Source organism: Thermobia domestica, chromosome 18 (assembly GCF_964235325.1).
Source record: "Thermobia domestica chromosome 18, izTheDome1.hap1.1, whole genome shotgun sequence".
Taxonomy (NCBI): Eukaryota; Metazoa; Arthropoda; class Insecta; order Zygentoma; family Lepismatidae; genus Thermobia; species Thermobia domestica.
This window is the reverse complement of record NC_137471.1, coordinates 10948290-10971811: the sequence shown is the minus strand read 5'-3', so window position 1 is coordinate 10971811 and position 23522 is coordinate 10948290. Positions and strand designations below refer to the sequence as shown.

At 35.9% G+C, this 23522-nt stretch overlaps 1 protein-coding gene across 3 annotated transcripts in view; it reads left to right on the top strand.

Annotated features, from left to right (window-relative positions):
• The window catches only part of LOC145675697 (ATP-dependent translocase ABCB1-like), a 209857-nt gene that overhangs the window by 138679 nt on the left and 47656 nt on the right, over window positions 1-23522 (top strand). For all 3 annotated transcript variants that reach the window (XM_081746306.1, XM_081746305.1, XM_081746304.1), the window contains exons 10-13: window positions 9063-9188; window positions 11213-11416; window positions 15447-15617; window positions 21855-22065. In XM_081746306.1, the coding sequence (XP_081602432.1) occupies window positions 9063-9188; window positions 11213-11416; window positions 15447-15617; window positions 21855-22065 (712 nt within the window). The remainder of the gene's footprint in view (window positions 1-9062; window positions 9189-11212; window positions 11417-15446; window positions 15618-21854; window positions 22066-23522) is intronic.

The window sequence follows — 23522 nt, the reverse complement described above, 5'->3', positions numbered from 1 at the left end:
TTAGCAATTATTAAAATTGGTCAGCTATATTCAGTCCAAATGAATATCCCAATAAAGGTTTAAATTCTATAAAAAATTATTTGCAGATTTACTGTACGGATCCACAGATTTGTAACGTTTACAGAACAAATTTATAATAATATTTTAATAGACTTGTGTGTAAATAATCTAAATACGTTGTGTTGTTACCTGGAGATGTGTATTTAAGTAAAAATACATTAATGAAAATCGAACATGTTACGCACGAGTTCGCCCATGATGTAACTATAATCACAGTACATAAAGTGAAGTAAAGTATCTGAGGTCAATGTGCTAGCTCATGACGCGCAAATACTATAGAAATGTCCGAGAGTTAAGGGATTCATATAATTGTGAAATTTATGTTAGTAATGTATTATGCTACTGTAGAACACAAATATGCAAGCAAATATGCAAATGACATTAACAGTCTGCGTTCTCCTAACATTCTCGTAACCTCTTCATAACGGACATGAATTATGAATTCATATGTATTTGGCACAGAATATGCTTGCCTGTGATTTGGAAATAAATCTGAGATACAGTACAGTGGACAGAAAACTCTTTCCCCGCAAACTGTCTTCGTCGTAAGTCGATGACCTGGTGAACCACCATACAGAAGAGTTACAAGCTGAACTTGAGCTTCTTGCTTTTTCTCTTCTTCTTCTTCTCCGTCGTAAATTTCTTCCTTGTTGGAATCCTCAAAATCCTTTAATAGGTACAATCGTGAAGAGCTAGTCGTATAGCTAAGAATTGTATGCGGAACTCCTTGGCTTCCTTCAAAAATGCACTTTTCCTCCTCTTTGAGCAGTGTTGGGCAAAATCAATTGAAATCAATTGCAATTGATCAATCCATTGAAAGTAATTGCTCTGAAAATCAATTGCAATTGATTTCAATTGCAATTGATTTCAATTTGTAATTGACAATTAATTTCAATTGCAATTGAATTCAATCATAAAATTTGCAATTAAATTTTCGTCAATTGTTAATTGTTAATTGGTCACCAGGCAATTGAAACTTTTAATTGTTAATTGTCAATTGCAAAGGGTGCAATTGAAACATTTAATTGTTAATTGCAATTGACAATTGAAACTTGTAATTGTTAATTGTAATTGTTAATTGCAATTGAAATCAGCAATTAAAACTGAAGATAAGAAGATGTGTGTGTATTGTGTTGTCCACTTGTTACTGTTTTACATATTTCAAATAAGGTACTTATAAGTAATGCTGGATACCTACCATCCCTTCCCCCCCCCTGGGAAGAAAGCCAGGAAACTAAGTATTTTTTAAAATATATTATGTTTATGGTTCTATCCCCCTCGAAAGAACTCTATATGCCCGTCATGCATACAATAGGAATGGGCACCAGCGAGTTCGAGCGAGTTTTCTTTAAAACTCGACTCGACTCGAAGCAGACATCTTTGAGCTCGACTTGAGATCTCGGCTCGAAAAATTTCCCCCAACTCGACTCGAATTCGGATCGAGTTTCCAGTCGAGTCGAGCCAATTCGAGCTAAATCCTTTGTGTAGTTCCAAGTACTACTATCTTCAAGTATCCTACATAGACAATATAATAATCAATGATACTACTACTACTACTATAATTAATTATCATTATAACACCGTGTACCTGTATAAACATGGAATATAGGCGGTTTGTATCGGAATACTAAAAATTAGTTGACTGTCGATCTTGGTCGTCAAGAAATCTTCAGGAGGCAAGGACATCGGTCACGAGGTTCTTGGTTTGAGTTCAGGAGGAGCAAGTATTCGGGCTCGAGCCAAAAATTGTTAGAAGTTATGGGACTCCAGCCAAACATGTTCAAAACTGCTCGACCCGGGCTTAGGGTTGTCAACAGCTCAAGCGGCTCGCTCACAGCTTATTCACTTATCGAGCCGAACCGAGAAGTGAGCCGAGCCAACAGCTCATCCAACCGAGCCAGCTCCAGCCGATGGCTCACACGAGCCGAGCCGAATTGAGCTGATTGCTTACCCCAACCGAGCCCGTTCGAGCCATCGGCTCAGTTGAGCTGACTCGAACCCAGCCTATGGACTCGCTTCAACGGAGCTGGTTCGAGCCATTGGCTCCAATCGAGCCGAGCCGATGACTCGTCTTTACCGAGCCGGTTCAAGCCATTGGCTCAATTGAGCCCAGTCGATGGGTAATCCCAACCAAGCCAGCTCAAGCTGTACGCTCAGTTGAACCAAGCCGAGTCGGTTGACATCACTATTACGGTTGGGCTTCTACTTTGGCTAAAAAATTGGACCGTGCAGTTCTCAGCCTTGATGGTAAGAACTACAAAAAATGATAAGAAATCTTTAGTTTTACGTCTCACGATTATGCCGGATAGGCTAAAGGAGACGGTGCTGATAGGAAATGAATGAAATGAAGAAAGTGGGAGGAAACGGCAGAACCCCGAGAAAATCCACGAGCACGGTGTTTGTCCATCACAAAGTACAAACTGCGCGAGCTGGGATCGAACCAGGGACCTCAAGCACCGGAGGTGAACGCTCTACCACTGACCCACCGCGCAAACTGGTAAGAACTACAGTATATACTTATATTGGTGCTCACGGCGTCATTAACTTGTTCTGCCACCAACGAATTTCAAGGTACTTTGTTCTGCATCTTTTGTGCGTGTTTTGTGTCGCTTTATGCGCCTATTCCCACATTTTGTGCATCACCGGAAGTGGGTCAAAATGGGCCTACAAATATGGCGGAACAAGTTATTGCTCTTCTGCCACCAATGAATTTCGAGATTGTTTCCTTCACATCGTTTTGTGCCGTTTTGTGCGTCTACTTCCGTTTTGTACGTCGTGGGAAGTGGGTTAAAATGAGTCCCCAAGGTGGGACGAAAACGATCAAGAGTTCCGCCACTATTAAATCTCGAGGTCGTTAATTTCACATCGCGTACCCTTTTGTACGTCTATTTCGACGTTTTGTGCGTCACTGGAAGACGGTCAAAATGGGCCTCGAAGGTAGGACGAAAATGACCCACTGCTCCGCCACTACCGAATTTCGATATCCTTCGTTTTGCATCGACTAGTGGATTTTCGTGCCGTTTCGTGCCCTTATTTCCACGTTTAGTGCGTCACCGGAAGTGGGTTAAAATGAGTCCCCAAGGTGGTACGAAAACGATCAAGAGTTCCGCCACTATTAAATCTCGAGGTCGTTAATTTCACATCACGTACCCTTTTGTACGTCTATTTCGACGTTTTGTGCGTCACTGGAAGACGGTGAAAATGGACCTCAAAGGTGGGACGAAAATGACCCACTGCTCCGCCACTACCGAATTTCGAGGTTCTTCCTTTCGCATCAATTAGTGAACGTTTCGTGCCGTTTCGTGCCCTTCTTTCCACGTTTAGTGCGTCACCGGAAGTGGGTCAAAATGGGCTTCCAAGATGGGACGAAAATGACCGAGAGTTCCGCCACTATTAAATCTCGAGGTCGTTAATTTCACATCGCGTACCCTTTTGTGCGCCTATTTCGACGTTTTGTACGTCACTGGAAGATGGTCAAAATGGGCCTCGAAGGTGGGATGAAAATGACCAAGAGTTTCACCACTACTGAATTTCGATATCCTTCCTTTTGCATCGACTAGTGAATTTTCGTGCCGTTTCGTGCCCTTATTTCCACGTTTTGTGCGTCACCGTAAGTGGGTCAAAATGGGCTTCCAAGATGGGACGAAAATGACCAAGAGTTCCGCTACTATGGAATTTCGAGGTCGTTAATTTCACATTGCATACCCTTTTGTGCGCGTATTTCGACGTTTTGTGCGTCACTGGAAGACGGTCAAAATGGGCCTCGAAGGTGGGACGAAAATGACCCACTGCTCCACCACTATACCTACCGAATTTCGTGGTCCTTCCTTTCGCGTCGAGTAGTGAATGTTTCGTGCCGTTTCGTGCTCTTATTTTCACGTTTTGCGCGTCACCAGAAGTGTGTGAAAATGGACGTCCAAAGTGTGACCAAAATGACCCATTGTTCCGACACTATCGAATTTCTAGGTCGTTTCTTTCGCATCGTTTAGTGATTATTTTTTTAAAAGTTTTCTGTGCCTACTTCCTCGTCTTGTGCGTCACCGGAAGTGAGTTAAACGGGCCTTTAAAGTGGGAGTTAAATGGCTCACTATTCCGCCACTATCGAATTTCGGGGTTGGTTCTTTCGCATCGTTTAGTGTGTATTTTATACCGTTCTGTTCGCCTACTTCCACTTTTTGAGCATCACCAGAAATGCGTCAAAATGGTCCATCAATGTGTGAGAAAATAGAGCCATTGTTCCGCCACTATCGAATTTGGGGGGTCGTTTCTTTCGCATCGTATAGTGCCTGCTTTGTACCGTTTTGTGCTCCTATTTCCACTTTAGTGCTTCTATTTCCACTTTAGTGCGACAACAAAAATGGGTCAAAATGGCCTACAAGTATAGCGGAATAACTTAATGCTGTTCCGTCACCATCAAATGAGGTCGTTTCCTTCACACTTTTTATACATGATTTGTGTCGCTTTGTGCATCAGTGGAAGAGGGTCAAAATGGACCTTGAAAGTGGAATGAATATGTCTTTCTCTGCCATATTTGTAGGTCACCTTTGACCCAATTTCGTTGGCCTACAAAACCTGAAAGTATGCGCAGAAACGGTATAAATATGCACTAAACAATGCGAAAAAAGCGACCTTGAAATTCGATACTGGTGGGAGAGTGGATCAGTTTTCTTCCCACATTGAATGCCCATTTTGACCCACTACTATTGATTCACAAAACGTGGAAATAGACTTACAAAACGGTAGAAAACACGCACAAGACGATGTGAAGGAAACGACCTCGAAATCGTTCCTGACGGAACAGCATTAACTTGTTCCGCCATATTTGTAGGATAACGTTGACCCATTTCCGGTGACGCAGAAAACGAGGAAATAGGCGCACAAAACGACACAAAAATGGAAATTTAGCTTAATTACATGGAAATTTTAAGTTTGTAAGCTTAATTATATGGAAAATTTTATAAATTTTCCTTTAAGTTGGTCTACTTTACGTTGATTTGGGACTTTTAAATTGTATTCATTTTTCCACTGAAAAATATGTATAATTCAACAAGTTGATTTGATTTTGAGTTGCTTTTGGGGTTTAACGTCCCGGTCAGCAGCGAGGCTATATGAGACATGGACCTACTGATTAACGTGGAATCCGAACCACATGAGCTCCCGCAGGGAATCGAACCCGGGTTTCCCACGCCAAAGGCGCGTACGCTAACCGCTTAGGCACGGAGAAGCTCTATGATTCAACAAGGAAATATTTGTTAGTTATAATTATAATAATTATCTATATAATTGAATTCATTGTAATTTGGTCCATAACAAACACTTTACCATTTCGTACTAGCTGTTATACCCGTTCTTCGCACGGATCAGATAAAATATCAATGTAAACAAACTGAACAACGGGAGAACAATTAAGAAACATTTCTAACATTGGATATATTTTGTGTGAATATATATCCAACAACGTACATGTGCTTTCATTGGGAAGGCCGATGGGGCTGAATTTTAACGTAAACACTATCGGGGGTGTCACTATACGTCTGAGCAACCCCGATAAATATGGATTCGACACAAATTCTACTACTTTTACATGTCCCGGTGAACACCCCCTCAGACCCCCTTGGTTCGTATTGTGAAAGAATCTCCTCTGGCCCCCACCAACCCCCAACTAATACCACGAAAACTATGAATGTGACACTAACATTTGCCATTTTCTACTACTTTTTACATATGCCGGTAAAAATCCCTATAATCCTCTGGTTCCAATTTTGAAAAAAACAATGCCTCTGGTCCGCAGCCGATGGGGGCTGTATTTGGAAGTCAACGCCTGTGGAAGTATCACCATTCATCTCAGCGACAGCTAAAACTATGGATTTGAAACTAATATCGGTCACTTTCCATTAGTTTTACATGTCTCGCAATTCCCCACCCCCGGTGACTCCCGGCCCGCATACAATGGTGGCTAAATTTGAAAATCATCGCTAATGAAAGTATCACCATTAATCTCAGCCACCGCGAAAACTACGGAATTGACATCGGTCATTGTGGATTATTTTTACATGTCTCTTGATCCCCTTCATAATGCCCCCGTTTCTTATCTGATGGGGGCTAAATGTGAAAGTAAACGCGGTCTTGAGTTTCACCAATGAGCTCAGCTACCCCGAAAACTATGAATTTGACATTAATATCGGTCATTTTCGATTATTTTTTTACATGTCTCGGAATTCCCCCCTCTGGTGACCTAAGGCCCGCATACAACGGTGGATGAATTTGAAAGTCATCGCTAATGGTAGTGTCACCATTGATATCAGCAACCGCGAAAACTATGGATTTGACACTAATATCGGTCATTTTGGATTACTTGTACGTTTCGGTATCCCCCCCCCCCATTGACCCACGGCCCGTAGCAGAATACGGTGAATTTGGAAGTTAATGCGATCGGAGTTTCACCATTGATCTCAGCGATCGCGAAAACTATGAAATCGACACTGATATCGGTCATTTTCTACTACTTTTACATGTCCCGGTAAACGCCCCCCTGAGACCCCCTGGTTCGAATTTTTTCGAAAAAGCTTTGCCTTGGTGTGAAACCTGGACCAAGGTATCTTTGACCAAAATTTGGTAACTCTCGGTCGACTTGTCTGGTCCCCAGGCCGGTCCCGGTAAACGTCTCCTGGAGACCCCATAGTAAGGAATTTAAAAAAAAAAAACTCTTCGTCTTGGTCTGGGGCCTAGACCAAGCTACCCGTGACCAAATTTTGAAAAGTTTCGGTCCACTCGTCTCGTCCACAGGCCGCACAAAGATAGACACACAGACACACGAACAAACTATTTTATTTATATTAGAAAGGTCAGATCCGCTGTTATTGTATTAGTGCGATGCTTGAGCGATTGATCGTAGAAATTCAAACTCCGATGAGTGATAATTTTATAGGCTTGTTTTATTACAAGTTTAAACTCTTTAGTCAGTAGAGAAGAGGGCGTGAATCATGGGTCAGAGTTGATGACAATGGGTTTTGGCAGGTCTGTGGGTCACAGTGGGTAAGAGTGATTTATGGTGGGTGGTGGGTCAGAGTGGGTCACGGTGGGTCGTGGGTCACGACGGGTGGTGAGTCAATTGGTCGTGGCTAAAGTTTTCATTGCCCCACGCCCTCTCTGAACTACAGTGTTGAAAATTAATCAGTGAAAATCAATTGCAATTGATCAATCAATTGAAAGTAATTGCTGTGGAAATCAATTGCAATTGAATCAATTGCCAATTAATTTCAATTGCAATTGAATTACAGAATTCAATTGCAATTACTTTCCACTGCAATTACTTTCAATCAATTGATCAATTGCAATTGATTCTCCTTTTTTAATGGCCAACTGCAATTAACAATTAACCATTACTTATTTCAATTGTTAATTGCAATTAACAATTAAATTTACAGATTAATTGTTAATTGTTAATTCAATTGAAATTTGCCCAACACTGTCTTTGAGCTTGCAACTTGAAAGACAAAGAAGCAAATGTCGCTTGGTTTACGTTAAAATTTCAAAGATGAAAAGTTTTCCTCTCACTCTATTCCAAAAATCCTCTCAGTAATTCGAACACTGACTGCAGTACTTCAATATTAACTTATATTATATTTATAACCAACGTATTCTGTGTGTACTGTATAGAGTTACCACATGAGATGTAAATAGTCTAAATTTATGTAACCTCTGTAACGGATATTTTCTATTTATGGACGAGCAATCACGTCCATCGATGTCTTATTATTCAGAGATTTCACTGTATTAAGAAACAATTGTAGAGTACAAAAGATTATATAACTGTCATTAAGTTTTACAGCTAATAGATATTGAAATATAGAAAACAATCTAGCATATAAGTACATTAAGGTAAAGGATGTCCTCTTCCCTACTTGACCGATATAAAAATAGGACTATACATTTTCTTGATTTCAGCATGTACAGAATCACATTCCGGCTGCCCTTACATTTTCTTCTCCCTTCCTGCTTCCCCAAGTACTTGTTATACAATGACTGGATTAACCACTTAACCTGTTTTCGAACGAGGTAGCGGGGGAATAAATCTCGCCTCTACTGAGAGTCGATCGTGAGCCTTCTGGTTGGTAAATGGACGTATTATCGTCTACATATTATCGACTATACTACAGCAGTAATGTACACCGAATTTCGTCAAGAAGGCGGGAAGTTAATCCCCCAAATTAATATCTTTCAAGATTTTTTATATGCATTTTCACATAGTAAATGTAATTTCTTTATATAATATTTTGTTGAAGGGGGGTTAGAACTCCCTTTGCATAAAGCACTGCACTACCACATTTTAAATGGAAAACTATGGAACATAATCATAATATATAATAATAATAATATGTTATTTATTACCAATGATATCACAAGTTCTTAACATTCTTTAAATTCTTCAATAGCATACGATAGATTAGAAATGAGCTAGCTATACACTTTTATTTAATAAACTTTAAGCAATAATTGCTGCAGTAGCGGCGCTAGACTCGTAATAGTAGGAGGCAAGAGGGGAGGCAAGGCAACCACACTTGTTTTGCTTTGAATATTATCGGTTGTACATATTATTATTATTATTATATTATTCACCGGTTGTACATAGAAAAACGAGGGCGAAGGGGGGGGGGGCGAGAAAAAATTGGGGATGGCAGTCACACCTCATCGACCCCTGTAGCGCCGCCACTGAATTGCTGCCTAACATACTTAGTCCATTAAGCGATGTTGGTCCTTTATACGTCTATTTCGTTACAAAATCTTTTATATCATGTATGAAAATCTTCTTTATGCTTTATACTAGATAGTTTTTCTAATGTAAATTACCGTTACTGGCTAATAAATGTATAGATTTACTATTGTCATATTCTTCCGTTTAACAAGCAGTTGTTTTCAATGTCCTTTATCAGATGATCGATTATAATTTTAAAAAATAAAATTATACTAAAAAAGCATAACTTTTTTATGTTTTCATTCAGGTTTTACAAGGGTTTAGTTGCTCCATAAAGAAAGGACAAACTGTGGCCCTCGTTGGAAGTTCAGGTTGTGGCAAATCAACCTGTATTCAATTAATTCAAAGATTATACGATCCACTGCAAGGTTCGGTAAGTAAACACTTTCGTACTAGATTAACAAGAGACAAATTATTTCAAAATTAAAATGTGTGCTAACCTTTTTTGTATTCCTAGTAGCTGAAATAATTTCCGATAGGTATATTCCGGATACTTAGGCGAATATCTATTTTTAAGGCACATGGAGGCTTAAATCATATTTTGCAGTAAGATCCTCACAGACTTTTAGCTTCATATCAGTGTATATTTTTAATACATACTAGCTGAACCTGCGCTCTGTACATAGCACATCATTCACATATGAGCATGAATCTCCTTGTCATTCCCCACAACATTTGTACATGTCCCTTTACAGACACAAGTGAAAGACATCTTGATAAAAATCGGCAAGAGGTACCATAAAGGGGAGATTTTTTCAATATCTCGCGTTTGCAAGATTTGAGCCTTCTTCTGCTTGGAATTCCTAATTCTTGTATGATCAGTATTTTCTTTCTTCTTGCATGCAGTCTGTAATAAGCAAATACATTACATACACAATTATAATGTCAGTTATTAATTGGGCAAAACACTCCAAATAATAAAGATTCGTCTTAGACTAAAGAAATGGTTATCCTTCGTTTTTCATTATCATTTAACAATGAAATAAACGCCGGAGAGATACACTAACCCCGTATACAAAAGTATAGTGTTGGAATGTATAACTCATAGAACATGGTGCTTTGCTTTTTAAAACTTCAATACTTTCAGTGTATCCCTAAAAAATGTAATAAACAAATAACGGCCTTTTTAAATATATATATATATATATATATATATATATATATATATATATATTCAATTAGAACTGAACAATTTACAGAAAATTTGCACTCGATAAGTGAAGTTTGCATCTTTCTAGAAACTATGGTTCCCGAGAACTCACTGTCGAAATTATTCGCCATAAACATATAAACTTTTCTTTATATAAACCTAGTATTTTAACATATGGATTAGGAAAGGACAATTAATTGAGAAACCTAACAACTGATGTTTTTCGAGAACCATGGCACTTATTGTGGTGAAGTTGATATTAAAATATGCTCTTGTTATGCCCTTCATTATAATACTAACAAGACGGAAGTGTATTGTATTGTTAATGAGATATAACTTTAAATTATCATTAGTTTTTAAATTTTAATATTTGTGTAACTATAAAGGTAACCAAGAAAGTTATGTCGCTTGTCCAGCCATCACATTCGAACATCAATATGTCACTTAACACGTACCTGAATCAAAAATAGACTCCATCAGCATCACTTCAATTTCTACCTGAAGATCTTCATTTTGTACATGTGTTGGTCTTCCGGCACGTGATGCGTCTTCGAGCGTTTCGTCATCGTCCTTAAACTTGTTAAACCACCGCTACACTGTTCGCGTAGTCACGATACTCTCCCCAAAGACCTGCCATATCTTCTGCCCCGCCGCAACGGCGTTTGACCCCAGTTTCAACTCGTACAGCAGGCACGCCCTTATGACTCTTTGTGGAGGTCCCATGTTCACTCTGTCCTTACGCAAGTTTACGGTGTAACTGAACTGCCACAACCAGGTAGTATGTTGGATATATCCACACCAACAATTGATCTTCACTTTATCTCCATTCGCATTCAACTCACGGTGTGAGGGTCAATTGAACACAGAGCTTCACGAAAAGCGACAGAATTTTCTTGGTTACTTTTATAAAAATAGAATAGAACACATCAAACTGCACAAAATAACTTGCTTGTGGATAAAATTCTCATGCACAGTTTTCAAATATATATAATTTATTCATCGTTTTGATCGCAGCACTCCTCATACGATTCCTCTAACTTTCAACATCTTAACTTCATATCCATTCAGATAAAGTAAAAATCACAATGTAATAATACGTAACGTAATACTGAAAACGTAACGTAAAAAAGTGATAATTAACATATGCATCTCCTCTTTTCTAATTAAAAAAAACCTATTACTATAATTATATTTTTAGAACAGATCTATTTCTTTTATTTATATTCTGCTTTTGAATTTTGTTTCAGATCACTTTAGATGATGTAGATATTAGAAACTTGAATGTTTCCTGGTTGAGAAGTCAAATTGGAGTTGTGCGACAGGAACCTGTCTTGTTTGGAACAACGATAGCTGAAAATATTAGATATGGGAGAGACGGAGTAACGCAGGAAGAGATAGAGTTCGCCGCTAAAGAGGCTAATGCGCATCAGTTCATCATGAAACTACCTCAGGTGGGAATTGAAACGCTCCTACTCTATATTACTATTTCCATATATTTATGCAAGAAATTTTGTGTGAAATAGACTCTTATCAATAGTCAAAAATCTATGAGTTCTCCAGCTCTTGTAGTTTATAAATATTGAAATTCAATAGTTCACCTACGTAATTAACACTTTAAGTGCTGGGCTCTGAATTGCAGGCTTTCCCAAGATTGCTGGGCTTTTTTTTAGCCTTTTAAAAAATTACATCTCAAAATCTAGAAAAGCTAAAATAATACAACATGCACCGTTTGAAAGTTTATAGCTTGCTCTTTATTCTTATAATATTCTGTATTCCAATCAAAAATAACATTTTACACGTAGTGCAAGGGGAATGAATGCGAATATGTGAAATATTATCTCAAAGTTACTTACCTGCCATATTTGATATTTCTGTTGCTACATAGTCTGGATCATTCTCAAAAACGTCCAATAACTCTCCTTCAAACAAATCACCATCACTGTTGCTCAATTCCGCTTCTAAACTGAAGCGTATTGAATCGTCCGACAGGCTCTTTCTCGCCATTTTGACGGTCAAACAATAAGTACATGGTTTTTGAACCCTGGCGGTAACAAGGTATTATTAATTAGGATCTTCACGCTATCTATTGACGAAATTCCGAACTATGAAGTCCATGGATTATTTCAAAACTGCTAACTCCGTATAACAATGGAGCAATACCATTGAAATGCATTTTGAATCACATCACGTATAAATACGGAATCCGCTGTCAACGAAAGATCAGCTACTACGTAAAAATACGGAGTTAGCACTCAAAGTGTTAAGATAAGGAAAATTCTGAGACATTATTATTATTATTATTACATTAATAACAATCTCATTGTCTCTTTTTGTGTAACCATTCATAACAATATTAGTCCATAAAAATTTGCAGTAACTCATAACAATATCGAAGGAAACGAAAATTTACTAACAAAAAAAGAAATTTAATTACCTAGTTATGTTGAAACATGAACACAGCAAATTATACGGATATATAGTTTGTACCTAAACAAAAGCAACTTTTTTTTTTCCTTAAAACATCAAGAACTACAGGTGCGTTATACAGGGTGTTACAAAAAAGTCACAATATTTTGGGAACCTGTTCCTCACATAAAAAAAAAATCATATAGACCTGAGCTCAATAGTTTTGGAGTTATAGGGTGCCGAAAACATGAAATAAGTGGACTTCAAACGTTCATAGCTCCACTACTGTAGGACCTATCGTAGTCGGGTCAAAACATCACTGAGAAACTGGTATCCAAATATCCATGTTTAAGAATGCTCCTGTACTTGCACACCAATTCTTAGAGAGGCAGTGAGCATGTACTCCCAAACAGCCTCTAAGAAAAAAATGATTGTACAAGTACCGTCCGTTCTAGAAGATGGAAATTTAGATAGTTCACATACTATAGTACTCGCGCCGAGTCGTGAAGCTTAGGCTCTAAACCAATCATAGAAATATTTTGCTTGAGCTCGAACACATCGGAAAACTTCGGTACAATTCGTGAAGCCGCTTCCCGAGCGCACACTTGGGGAAACGTCAAACAGCTGAAATTCACTAACAATGTTGCCAAACTTTGAAGACATAGTAAATGAGTATATATATAAAAAAGGCATTTAAAAATTACCAATAATAACACTGCACAACAATAACTACTGTAACAACTATTCTAAAATGGTAACAGTAGCACAAATAGTAACAACGAAAATATAACGCAACAAAAAAGAATTAAAAAAAGGGAACGTGACGCCAATCCGACAACTCTGTACTCTCGGGAGATGTTTTCCGTGCAACGCGAGAGAAGACACTGACAAAATTTGATAGGTGCGGATTGACGACCGGAACACACCCTCGCGTTCTATTGGGTGGTAAAATCGGTAGATCTAGGTCAAGCTTCACGACTCGGCGCCAGTACTATAGTTCCTCAGTGATGTCTTGACCCGAGTACGATCGGTCCTATAGTAGTGGAACTATGGACCTTTAAAGCTCTTTTTGTTTTTCACGTTTTCGGCACCCTATAGCTAAGAAACTATGTACTTCTGGCCACAGGTTCATATGAACTTTTTTTTTTCTAATTTTGATCGAAGAATGTATTCCAAAAATATGGTGACAAATGTTTGTAACACCCTATATAAGGGAAGAGAAGGTTAATCTTCTTATACATCCTGGTGATAATGGTGAGTGGCTGAGCCTTTGTATCATGGCAATATTTCACTCTTTGACAGTCCGCACGTGGCCGTAATGGCAGTTTTACTAGTGATAAGAAAAGTTGGTTTAGTTTATAATCATAGTATAACTGTAAGCATTCATTGTTTTGAGATAGGTAGTTAAAAGTGCTTTTTACCCAGTGAATTTTGGTCATTTCTTTAGATGATGTTATAATGAGGGGTAAAAGTGCAGGGAACGCGGGGGAACGCCGTACCCTCACCTTCATAAAATATGTACGGCGTCCCTCCAGTTCTTAAAAAAATACAATGGGCAAAGATAGGCAGGAGGACAGCGTGACGTCATGCCGCTACCTACTGTCCCCCTACCTTTCCAGACCCACTTTTACTTCTGATTAAAATTTACTGTAAGTTTATAAGGACTAATATGATTATAAGTTCTTGATGCTAGGTTTTCAACGTTCATCATCATCAAGGTAGGGATCAACAAGAGTTCTTGAAACTGTCTTCACCGTAATTAAATGGTAGACACAAAAACGTTACTTGTACTATTATGTAATTAGAGATTATTAGTTTACTATTTTAAACGGATTCAGATACAAAATACAAAGGGTTTTTACTATGCTGCACATCATTTTTTCTTAAATTCTAGTGAATAGCTTAGAGAAGATAAAGAATATTAAAAAATAGCATTGTTACGTGTACACCACGTCAAGGAGTTTGGTTTCTATGGCGTGACATTTTACTGGTGTATGGCGTCAATTAATACTAAAACCGGCAATAGCAGTAGTGGATTTCTATCATTTCCGGTTTTATTAGAGAGATTAGAATCAAGATGGAATATATACTTGGGACGCTTAATTGATTGCAAAAAACAGCTTCTCGCTATCTATTACCGTTTTACGCTATAGCGATCAGCATTAAAACTTGAAGTGGTTGGTTTCTGCCACTTCCGATTTGAATAGAGTATAAAAATTAATTTCTGTTTCTCTTCTTGCGAAGTATTTCTGAATCCTTTTCTCCTTTCCACATTTTTAGCATATTGTTATTGTCTTAATATACCTCTTATTGTAACCATTTTGTAGAAAAACATGTGTTAGACGACTTATCGTATTTCTTCTTGTAGACGATCTTTATCTGATATATTTTGTCACTTGCATAATAATGTATATAGACATAAAACAGGGATAGAATATCACAAATTTTATTTATTTTATTCTAAACTTCTCTGTGAAAATAGTATGGAATTTATAAGTACACCAGCAGATTGCCCGTTCTTCGCATAGGGGAGAATGCGTTTCAATTTGGACATAAAGGGCAATAGGGACTTAATTTTGATTTAAATGACATCGGAAGTGTCACTGTTCGTCTCAACGACCCCGAAAACAATGGATTCGACACTAACATCACTCATTTTCAATAATATATAATATCGATAATAAGTTGGAGGGTTGAATTTGGATTTAAACGGTATCGTAAATGTCACTATTCTTCTCAGAGATCCTGAAACTACGGATTCGACACTAATATTCATCATTTTCGATCATTTTTATCTCCCGCCTCCCCTCCCCAAAGTTGTACCGTCAAAGTAAAATAGTAAAAACCATTCTAGGACCGAATCTCATCTGTGTTGAAAATTTGATAGAAATCGATTAGGTGGTTTAAGAATTATTAAGTCACATACATAGTCACTTTCAATTTTATATATTAGATAACTTGAAAGAATTCGCTAGCATATTGAAATTCATATTCGTAGAATATGCTATATGATTCATACATTTTTTCTGGCATTTTACATTTCTCTAGTGCTTAATAATAAATTAATTTTTCTAGCAATACGACACGATGGTTGGTGAACGTGGTGCACAGCTTTCAGGAGGCCAAAAACAAAGAATTGCCATTGCTAGAGCTCTTGTGAGGAAGCCTGCCATTTTGCTCCTCGATGAAGCAACTTCAGCATTAGATACTAACAGTGAAGCTAAAGTTCAAAATGCGCTTAACAAGGTAATACATAATTATTTTTCATTACAATAATTAGAATTAATGTTGGAATTGAAACGTAAGCTTTATATTAACACATATGAATAGATCAGGAGCTTAAGGGGGATCCCCACCCGGAAGTCAGTACATATTTTAGCTCATTCCCTTAATTACTGCGCAATTAGTAAAGATAAAGTTATGTTTCTGCTACAACATGAGACACTGATTCATTTAGTTGTGTCTTCTGATATCGAAAAAGGTAACAAATAAAAGAAAATATTTGTTTCATTTTACAATGAGCACACAAGATGGCACTTGCTGTTAGAACTTACTAGAAGTGCTCAGTTTTATGAAATGTTTATTTGTATGTGTAAAGTGTTTTAAATTATGATCTTATTACGAAATAGATATATTGTTTGACCGTTTTTCGTGCTATGTTTCACATTTTATTTAAATTTTAATGTACACGTAAGGAAATAGATTTTAAGAAGAAACTAGTGCAGAACGCCATAATGTGTTGTTGCCAAATTTGTACGTTTACTGTGATGGTAACAATAAAAAAAAAAAAAAATCCTGAATTCTAGCGTTGTAGTTCGAGAAGGGAAACTTAGCTGTGATTTGCGGTAAAGGTCGAAAACTAATTTCTCCAGTAAGTATCAGAGCAGAATTCCGTCATTACTTCGTTTATTATCTGACACCAGTAAACATTCGACACTATCTGGCAACGCCGCACTATTCAAGCAGCGTTTAGAATAATACCGAGAACACCTAGTGATCCACCTTAAGGAACACTTCTTGTATATCAGAATACGTAATTTAATAGAAATTGCGTGACCAATCGGTTTCCCTTATGGTGAATTCGATTGTATAAAATATTATAAATAGCTAGTAGAATTTAAATTCTATTATACAAATCATGCTGAGTGATCTGGCTCATCAAGTGAAACAATAAAAGTACCATGTTTGTATATATATAATATACAGGGTGGTAGGTAACTCCGCCGACAAACTTTTGGAGGCAGTTCCTTATACGAAATGAAAGAAAAAAGTTCTAATGAACATGTGTCGAAAAACGTCTCCTTTCAGAGTTATGAACTACCGAAAATTCGAAATATCACGTTTCAAAACATCCTGGCTTAGAAACTATAGGTCCTATCCCAAGCGGTTTAAGGAATTACACAGGAACTGGTATACGCTCTATCTAAATATTCATGTTTCAGAATTCACCGGTACCAGCGAAACGAACGCATCATTAGTACTTAAAGGAGTATCCCTATACTTCAACTTTCTTTTCACAGTTCCTTTCACCGATAACGGAAGATGGTAAAACATGGATATTTAGATAGAGAACATACTAGTCCTCGTGTAATTTCTTAAACCGCTTGGTATAGGTCCTATAGTTTCTAAGTTAGGGAGTTTTGAAAAATGATTTTTCGAATTTTCAATGGATCATAACTCTGAAAAGAGGCATTTTTCGGGCAATGTTTATTAGAACTTTTTTCTTTCATTTCGTATAAGGAATCGCCTCCCAAAGTTTGTCGGTGGAGTTACCTACCACCCTGTATATATATATTGATGTTGACAAAATAATAATAATAATAATAATAATAATAATAATAATAATAATAATAATAATAATAATAATAATAATAATAATAATAATAACCTATGATATTATACTTAAAACGCTGATATCCGTAATTACAAGACTCGAACTTGTAATTCGCTGTACATACCTTCCCATAAAACGACAATAATTGAAATGTTTCCTATGAATACAGGAATAATATTGTATGACAGACTACCAAATAAACTTAAAAAAATATACGTAATAAAGTTTTATTTTCAAGTAAGTTAAAAAAGATTCTTCATTCTTTCTTCACAAATATAAAACAGCTTTAAATCTAGAGTTTGGCAATATTGATAAAATCTGGTTAGCTACCTTTGATGTATATTTTGGATCTGGCAATAGTGACGTAACGTACACATCACGCTTCCTTCAACTCAGCTCATTCTTTTGCACTGTGCTCTGCTCGTGGTATTTTAGCATCCTTTACGTTATATTGTGACGATGGGGCAGCTCTCTAGTTTCATCTTGCTCGTTTTTCCCCTATATTTGGAGAAGTGCTCACGCTAACACTTAGCGGTTGTCACAAGAGAAAAATATTGGTAAACACCAAGAGTTACTTGGGAATAATAGGAACTTAAGTCTAGGGGTTGAATAAAGGCTCTAGTTAATATTAATTTAATTTTATTTACATGATTGATTAAGCAACATACAGCTTATTACTTTGATTGTTATTGAGTTTTCACAATAGTTAATTTACTATCAACATTTCTTTGAGGATACACGGCGAAATGCAATTATACGACTGTCATTCTTAATCGTGAGAGCTTTATCGTAGGGAGACAAAACATAGTTGAATCTGATATGACATCCCCAATACAAGAGAATGGTACTATAAGAATCTTTGTTACGTACCTTGCTGAATTCTCGTAAGGTTGAGTGAGTCGTTACTCCGATGGTCGTCGCACTGACTGTGGAACACCTGAGGGCTGACTCTTGAATCCCTGAGGGCTGACTCTCGAATCCCTGAGGGCTGGGGATCCTCAGACTTTTAAAGGATATCGGGTCACACCCAAATCTCGTGGTGATCAGACCATAAATTGCGTCAGATTCCAAAATATGGAAACCTATTGCCCTTTTTGCCTTCTCATTGGTTCTCACCAACTGCCGCACCAAGGATACGATACAGATGACACATGTACATGTGTACAATATCCGACGCATGATGCAATGTCACGCGTCCAAGCATGCGTAAGCACTGACTAAATTTCCTATGTTACTGCGTTGTTGCGGTCATAGTTCAATATCAGATATCTGTTTTTGTATTATCAATTATCTTCACTGAATAAGCTTCCTATAATATTGCGTCGTTGTGATAATATCAGTTGTCTTCATCGTTTGCATATTTCCCTTCTCTTGTTGCTAACTCTAAGCAAACCAAGAGAACAAAAGTGTCTGAAGAAACCCATTAATTCAACTTTCCTCAATTAAGGGCAAAAGATAAACATATTTTAAGTTTATCGCCACAATATTCATCTGTGGAATGTATTCCACATACATCTATACATTCTGTGTATGTATTCCCTTTTCCAAATCTTTTTCTCTCATCCGTTTTTATCCTTATTACTTTACCATTGAAGATGGAACTAGCTTGTTGTTCCGATACGTGTGGAAGGTGCTTAGTTTCCTCACGGGAGGATTTATTGGTAAGCAACCAAGTTTTTGCTAATGTAATTTTGTCATTTATTAAAATTTATGTACCAACACAATCTTATGACTGTATATTTTGTGCTTTTATGTATTCAAGACTGATATGTTCTATATCATTTGTATATTTCTATATACTATGTAGTGTTCATATGAACGCAATAAATCTATAATCTGATTAATCCAACCTAATCACTACTGGCTGGTATAGCGACAATGTATTCCAATGTGTTGAAGAGATTTGGCGTATCTGTTTTTTCCATAAATACACTTTGTAATTTACAACCATTATTTTTTATCTTTCCTATCAAGTGTTGCTATTATAGATTTCAAATGAGAAAACTCATTGTTCAGTTCTTTTCCATGGAAATTGATTCTAAGGTTTAACTTTTGTATAAAGTTGATGTTACATTCAGGGATAAGAGATGGCGCTGTAAACAATAAGTATTGGGGAGCTTTGCTCTCAGTTTTTATTCAATTTTTACTATTTACATTTCAATATTTTTGACAATTTTGTGATTGTTACAATCTTAATATACTGTTTTTCATTTTCAATATGTACATGCGCCGCTTATCCTCTCTTCTTACATTAACAGTGTAAAAAACAATTCTAATTAAAACAGGCTAATTTGGCCATTTTGGCACGAGCCATCTTAATACATAATTTTATTTCAAACAATTTTCATTTAAAACAACATTAGTGAAGCAGTCCACAGGGCTCTAAGGCCGGAACTTCCTTTATATATAAATCTCCCGTAAGGGAGGGAACTGGAACTGGAACTATATAAAGTTCGTTAGCTAAAAACAGTTTTGATAAATCGCAATAATACATGCACAACAATGAAAAGAATGTATAGCTAGTCCTTTGTTACAATCCTTGTAAGTGACTAACAACTAAGTACAACACACATGATAAGGTATAATGACATTTAATTATACCGGTACCAAACGAAACCACTTGGAATAACAACCTATTTTGTGGGCCTAAGACTGCTCCAGCGCCATCTGCTAGCGACCTGCGGAACTACGTTAAACATAGGATCGAGCACGTGGTCAGGAGCTTTCTAGACCTAGTGGCCGTCACATGGCTCCTCAGTTTGCCTCATGACGCTGGACGGACGTCGAAAATTGGGGAAGCACCGGCCGGGAATCGAGCCCGGGGCCACACGCGAACGTGAATCCAACGCTTTAACCAGTAGACTAAGGTGTCCCTTATATTTAATTATAGGTAATTTAATATTTAAGCCCGTAAATTTAGATGTGTAAAATACATTTCAAACCCGGGGATTCCAGGCAGGGTTTGGACATGTTCAAAGTCGGTAGGGTGCTTGTAAATTTTTTTTTTTTTAAACCAATAATATGCATCCAATACTATTTTCATATCATCTTAGACTTAACGATCGTTCTGCTTTTAACATTTCACATTTATGTCTATAAATATGTAATATGGATGTTTCAAATAATAATTATGCTTTTTTTTTTTTTTTTTTTTTTTTTTTTTTTTTTTTTTTTACATATTTTCTTTAACTTAATAATGTTTCAACCGTGTCTTCTAATTTTGCAACCTCAAATTATCTCATTTCCCGACATCATATAATGATAAAATTCTGCGCAGCAACATAAATCGGGTAACAATACAATAGTACATTGTTAATTTTATATAATTCCGTATATTTATATATTTTTCACAACATAAGTCGGGCAACAATAGAATATTACATTGTTACTTTTATATATTTCCGTATATTTATATATTTTTCACAACATAAGTCGGGTAACAATACAATATTACATTGTTACTTTTATATATTTCTGTATATTTATATATTTTTCAAAGTTATATCTCTCGTTCGATTTGGGTACGCTGTGGCTCAGTGGTAGAGCATTCATCTCTGTTGTATGGTGTCCTTGGATCTATCCCAGCTCACGCCAAGTGAACTTTGTGGTGGACAAACACCGTGTGCGTGGGTTTTTCTCGAGGTTCTCCTGTTTCCTCCCACTTTCTTCATTCCACCATTTCATTCATTTCTCATCATCACCGTCTCCTTTAACCTAGCCGGCATAACCGTGGATGTAAAACATAAAGACTTCACTTTTTTTTTCTCATTTGATTTTAAGGATCGATATCAACCTTTTGTATGCAACCAGCTTTACTGTTGAACAGTCACAAATTAAAATATAATTTCAAGTTTTCTCGATTTTTACATTAAACATTTGAAAATAAGATAAAATAAAATATTTCTTTTAAATGTTTCCGCTTTTAAAACTATAACAAACAAAATAAGACAAGTCGTATTAAAAGTAAAAAAATAATAATAATAAATATTTATTAAACATGCTTTCTTTAAAACAATGAACAAAATGAAACAAATTGTACGAAAAAGTAAAAAAAAAATACCTGATTTTAGGAAAGCTACTTTTTGAAAAAAAGTCCATTTATGGATGATTAAAAAGAAAAGCAGGGAGAACTTCTCATATACAATTACTTAATTTATATGAGAATTGAAGAATTTATGAATTTATTGTATGTGAAAGCGCCATGTATGAACAGAAAAAAAATATCCATTTATGAACAGAAAAAAATTAAAAGTAATTTTATTGGAAACAGAATATTTTTTTACTTTTTAGCACGATTTATTTTTTGTTAGTTGTCATTTTAAAAGAAAGCATGTTTTTTTTACTTTTTAGTACGATTTTTTGTTTGTTGTCATTTTTAAAGAAAGCACTTTTTTAAATTTTTTAGCACGATTTGGTTTTTGTTTGTTGGCATTTTTAAAGAAAGTGTGTTCTTTTTACTTTTTAGTGTTTTTTTTTGTTTATTGACATTTTTAAAGGGAGCATATGTTTTTAAAAAATAAGTTATTTTATTATTTTAATTTTTTTTAAATTAAAGATGACTAAATTTATTTTTGTTGTATGTTAAAGTTTTAATAAATTTCGCAGCTTGCTGGTTACTTTTAATCAGTTGACTTATCTATTTTCGTTAGGCTAGTGAAGGTAGAACAACCATTGTGGTAGCGCATCGACTGTCCACTATACGGTCTGCTGACCAAATCATAGTATTATCAGAAGGAAAAATGGTGGAACAAGGAACGCACGAGGAATTAATGCTAAAGAAAGGAAGTTATTACGAACTTGTAACAGCTCAAGTGGGAGAGGATGAAGAAGATGATGAAGATGTTGTCGAGGGTGAAAACGGTAAGTGGAGCACAGCGTTGTCAGAAATTTAAATACTTGGACGCAAATGAAAATAATAATAATAATAATAATAATAATAATAATAATAATAATAATAATAATAATAATTTGGTTGAAATTATCTCGTTTGTCAATTCATATAATAAGTTTATGAATTCACTAGATTATTGACTTTAAGTGGAAAAAATATTTAATAATAAGCAGGATTTCTCCTAGATATTAGACATTTTTATTAACATTTTTGTTTCTAAAATTGAAGTTCTTAATACTGTGTTTATAGTAGATACAGACGATGTAAAGCCAGTCAATCTTATTGACTATATCTCATTTATGTGAATAAATGTTACTTGGATCAAAAGATCCAATATATTTCAATCAAACATTTTTTTTGTACATCTTATATCTGGAGAAGTACATACAGCGTAGCCAAACTCAAACTATCACTTAACTCAATATGATGTGCTTCTTCCGTAAAACAATACGAAAACTCGATTTAGGGACCGTTCAAAATTTTTGTGGTCCCTTGGATCAAAAGCTACAATATATTTCAATTATTTTTTTGTATACCTTATATCTGGAGAAGTACATACAGCGTAGCCAAACTCAAACTATCACTTAACTCAGTATGATTTACTTATTCCGTAGAAAATACGAAACCTCGATTTAGGGTCTGTTCAAAACTTTTGTGGCCCTGATCCAAAAGCTACGGCAAAAATCGCAATCTTTTGATGCATTTTTTGTTGGATCATTCCTAAAATTCTTATTTTTCTATATTTGGAATGAAAAGCATCATCCTTAATATCGAAGATAGGAGGAGGTAACTTAGAACGTTTTGCAGAAAAGTGTTAATCGAAAAGAAAATTTAGATGAGATACGGATACTATTGTTGAATAATTACAAGTTACAAAATAAAAATAAACTAAGTATTTGAAGACACTGAATACCTTACCGCTAATTTCATAAGACAGCACTTATTTGGATTGCAATATTTTGACAGTTGTTTTAACATCCTCATCCAATATTTTACAACTTAAAACGTTGAAAAAAAAAAAAAAGAAGAAACTATCGTCGGGATCAGAGCTGAAAATTTTCGAACGAAATATTGAAGAAACTATATACTCATATAACCTATAGGAATTGTAGTGGCATTAAGATTGTTTTCAAAGTTTTAGCATTTTGGAATTTTCTTTAGCAAATGTATTTTTTCCTTTGTTCATACAGTATTATTATTATTATTATTATTATTATTATTATTATTATTATTATTATTATTATTATTATTATTATTATTATTAATATTATTATTTTCATATTATTGTATTTGTTTAAAATGGTGATGAAAGTGTTAAAAAGCAACAACACTGCAGAAAGAAAGCAATACCTGTTGCAACTGAGGATGAATTTATATCTGTTAAAGTATACGAATTCTAAAATTGAGAATAAAATATTTCACAAAA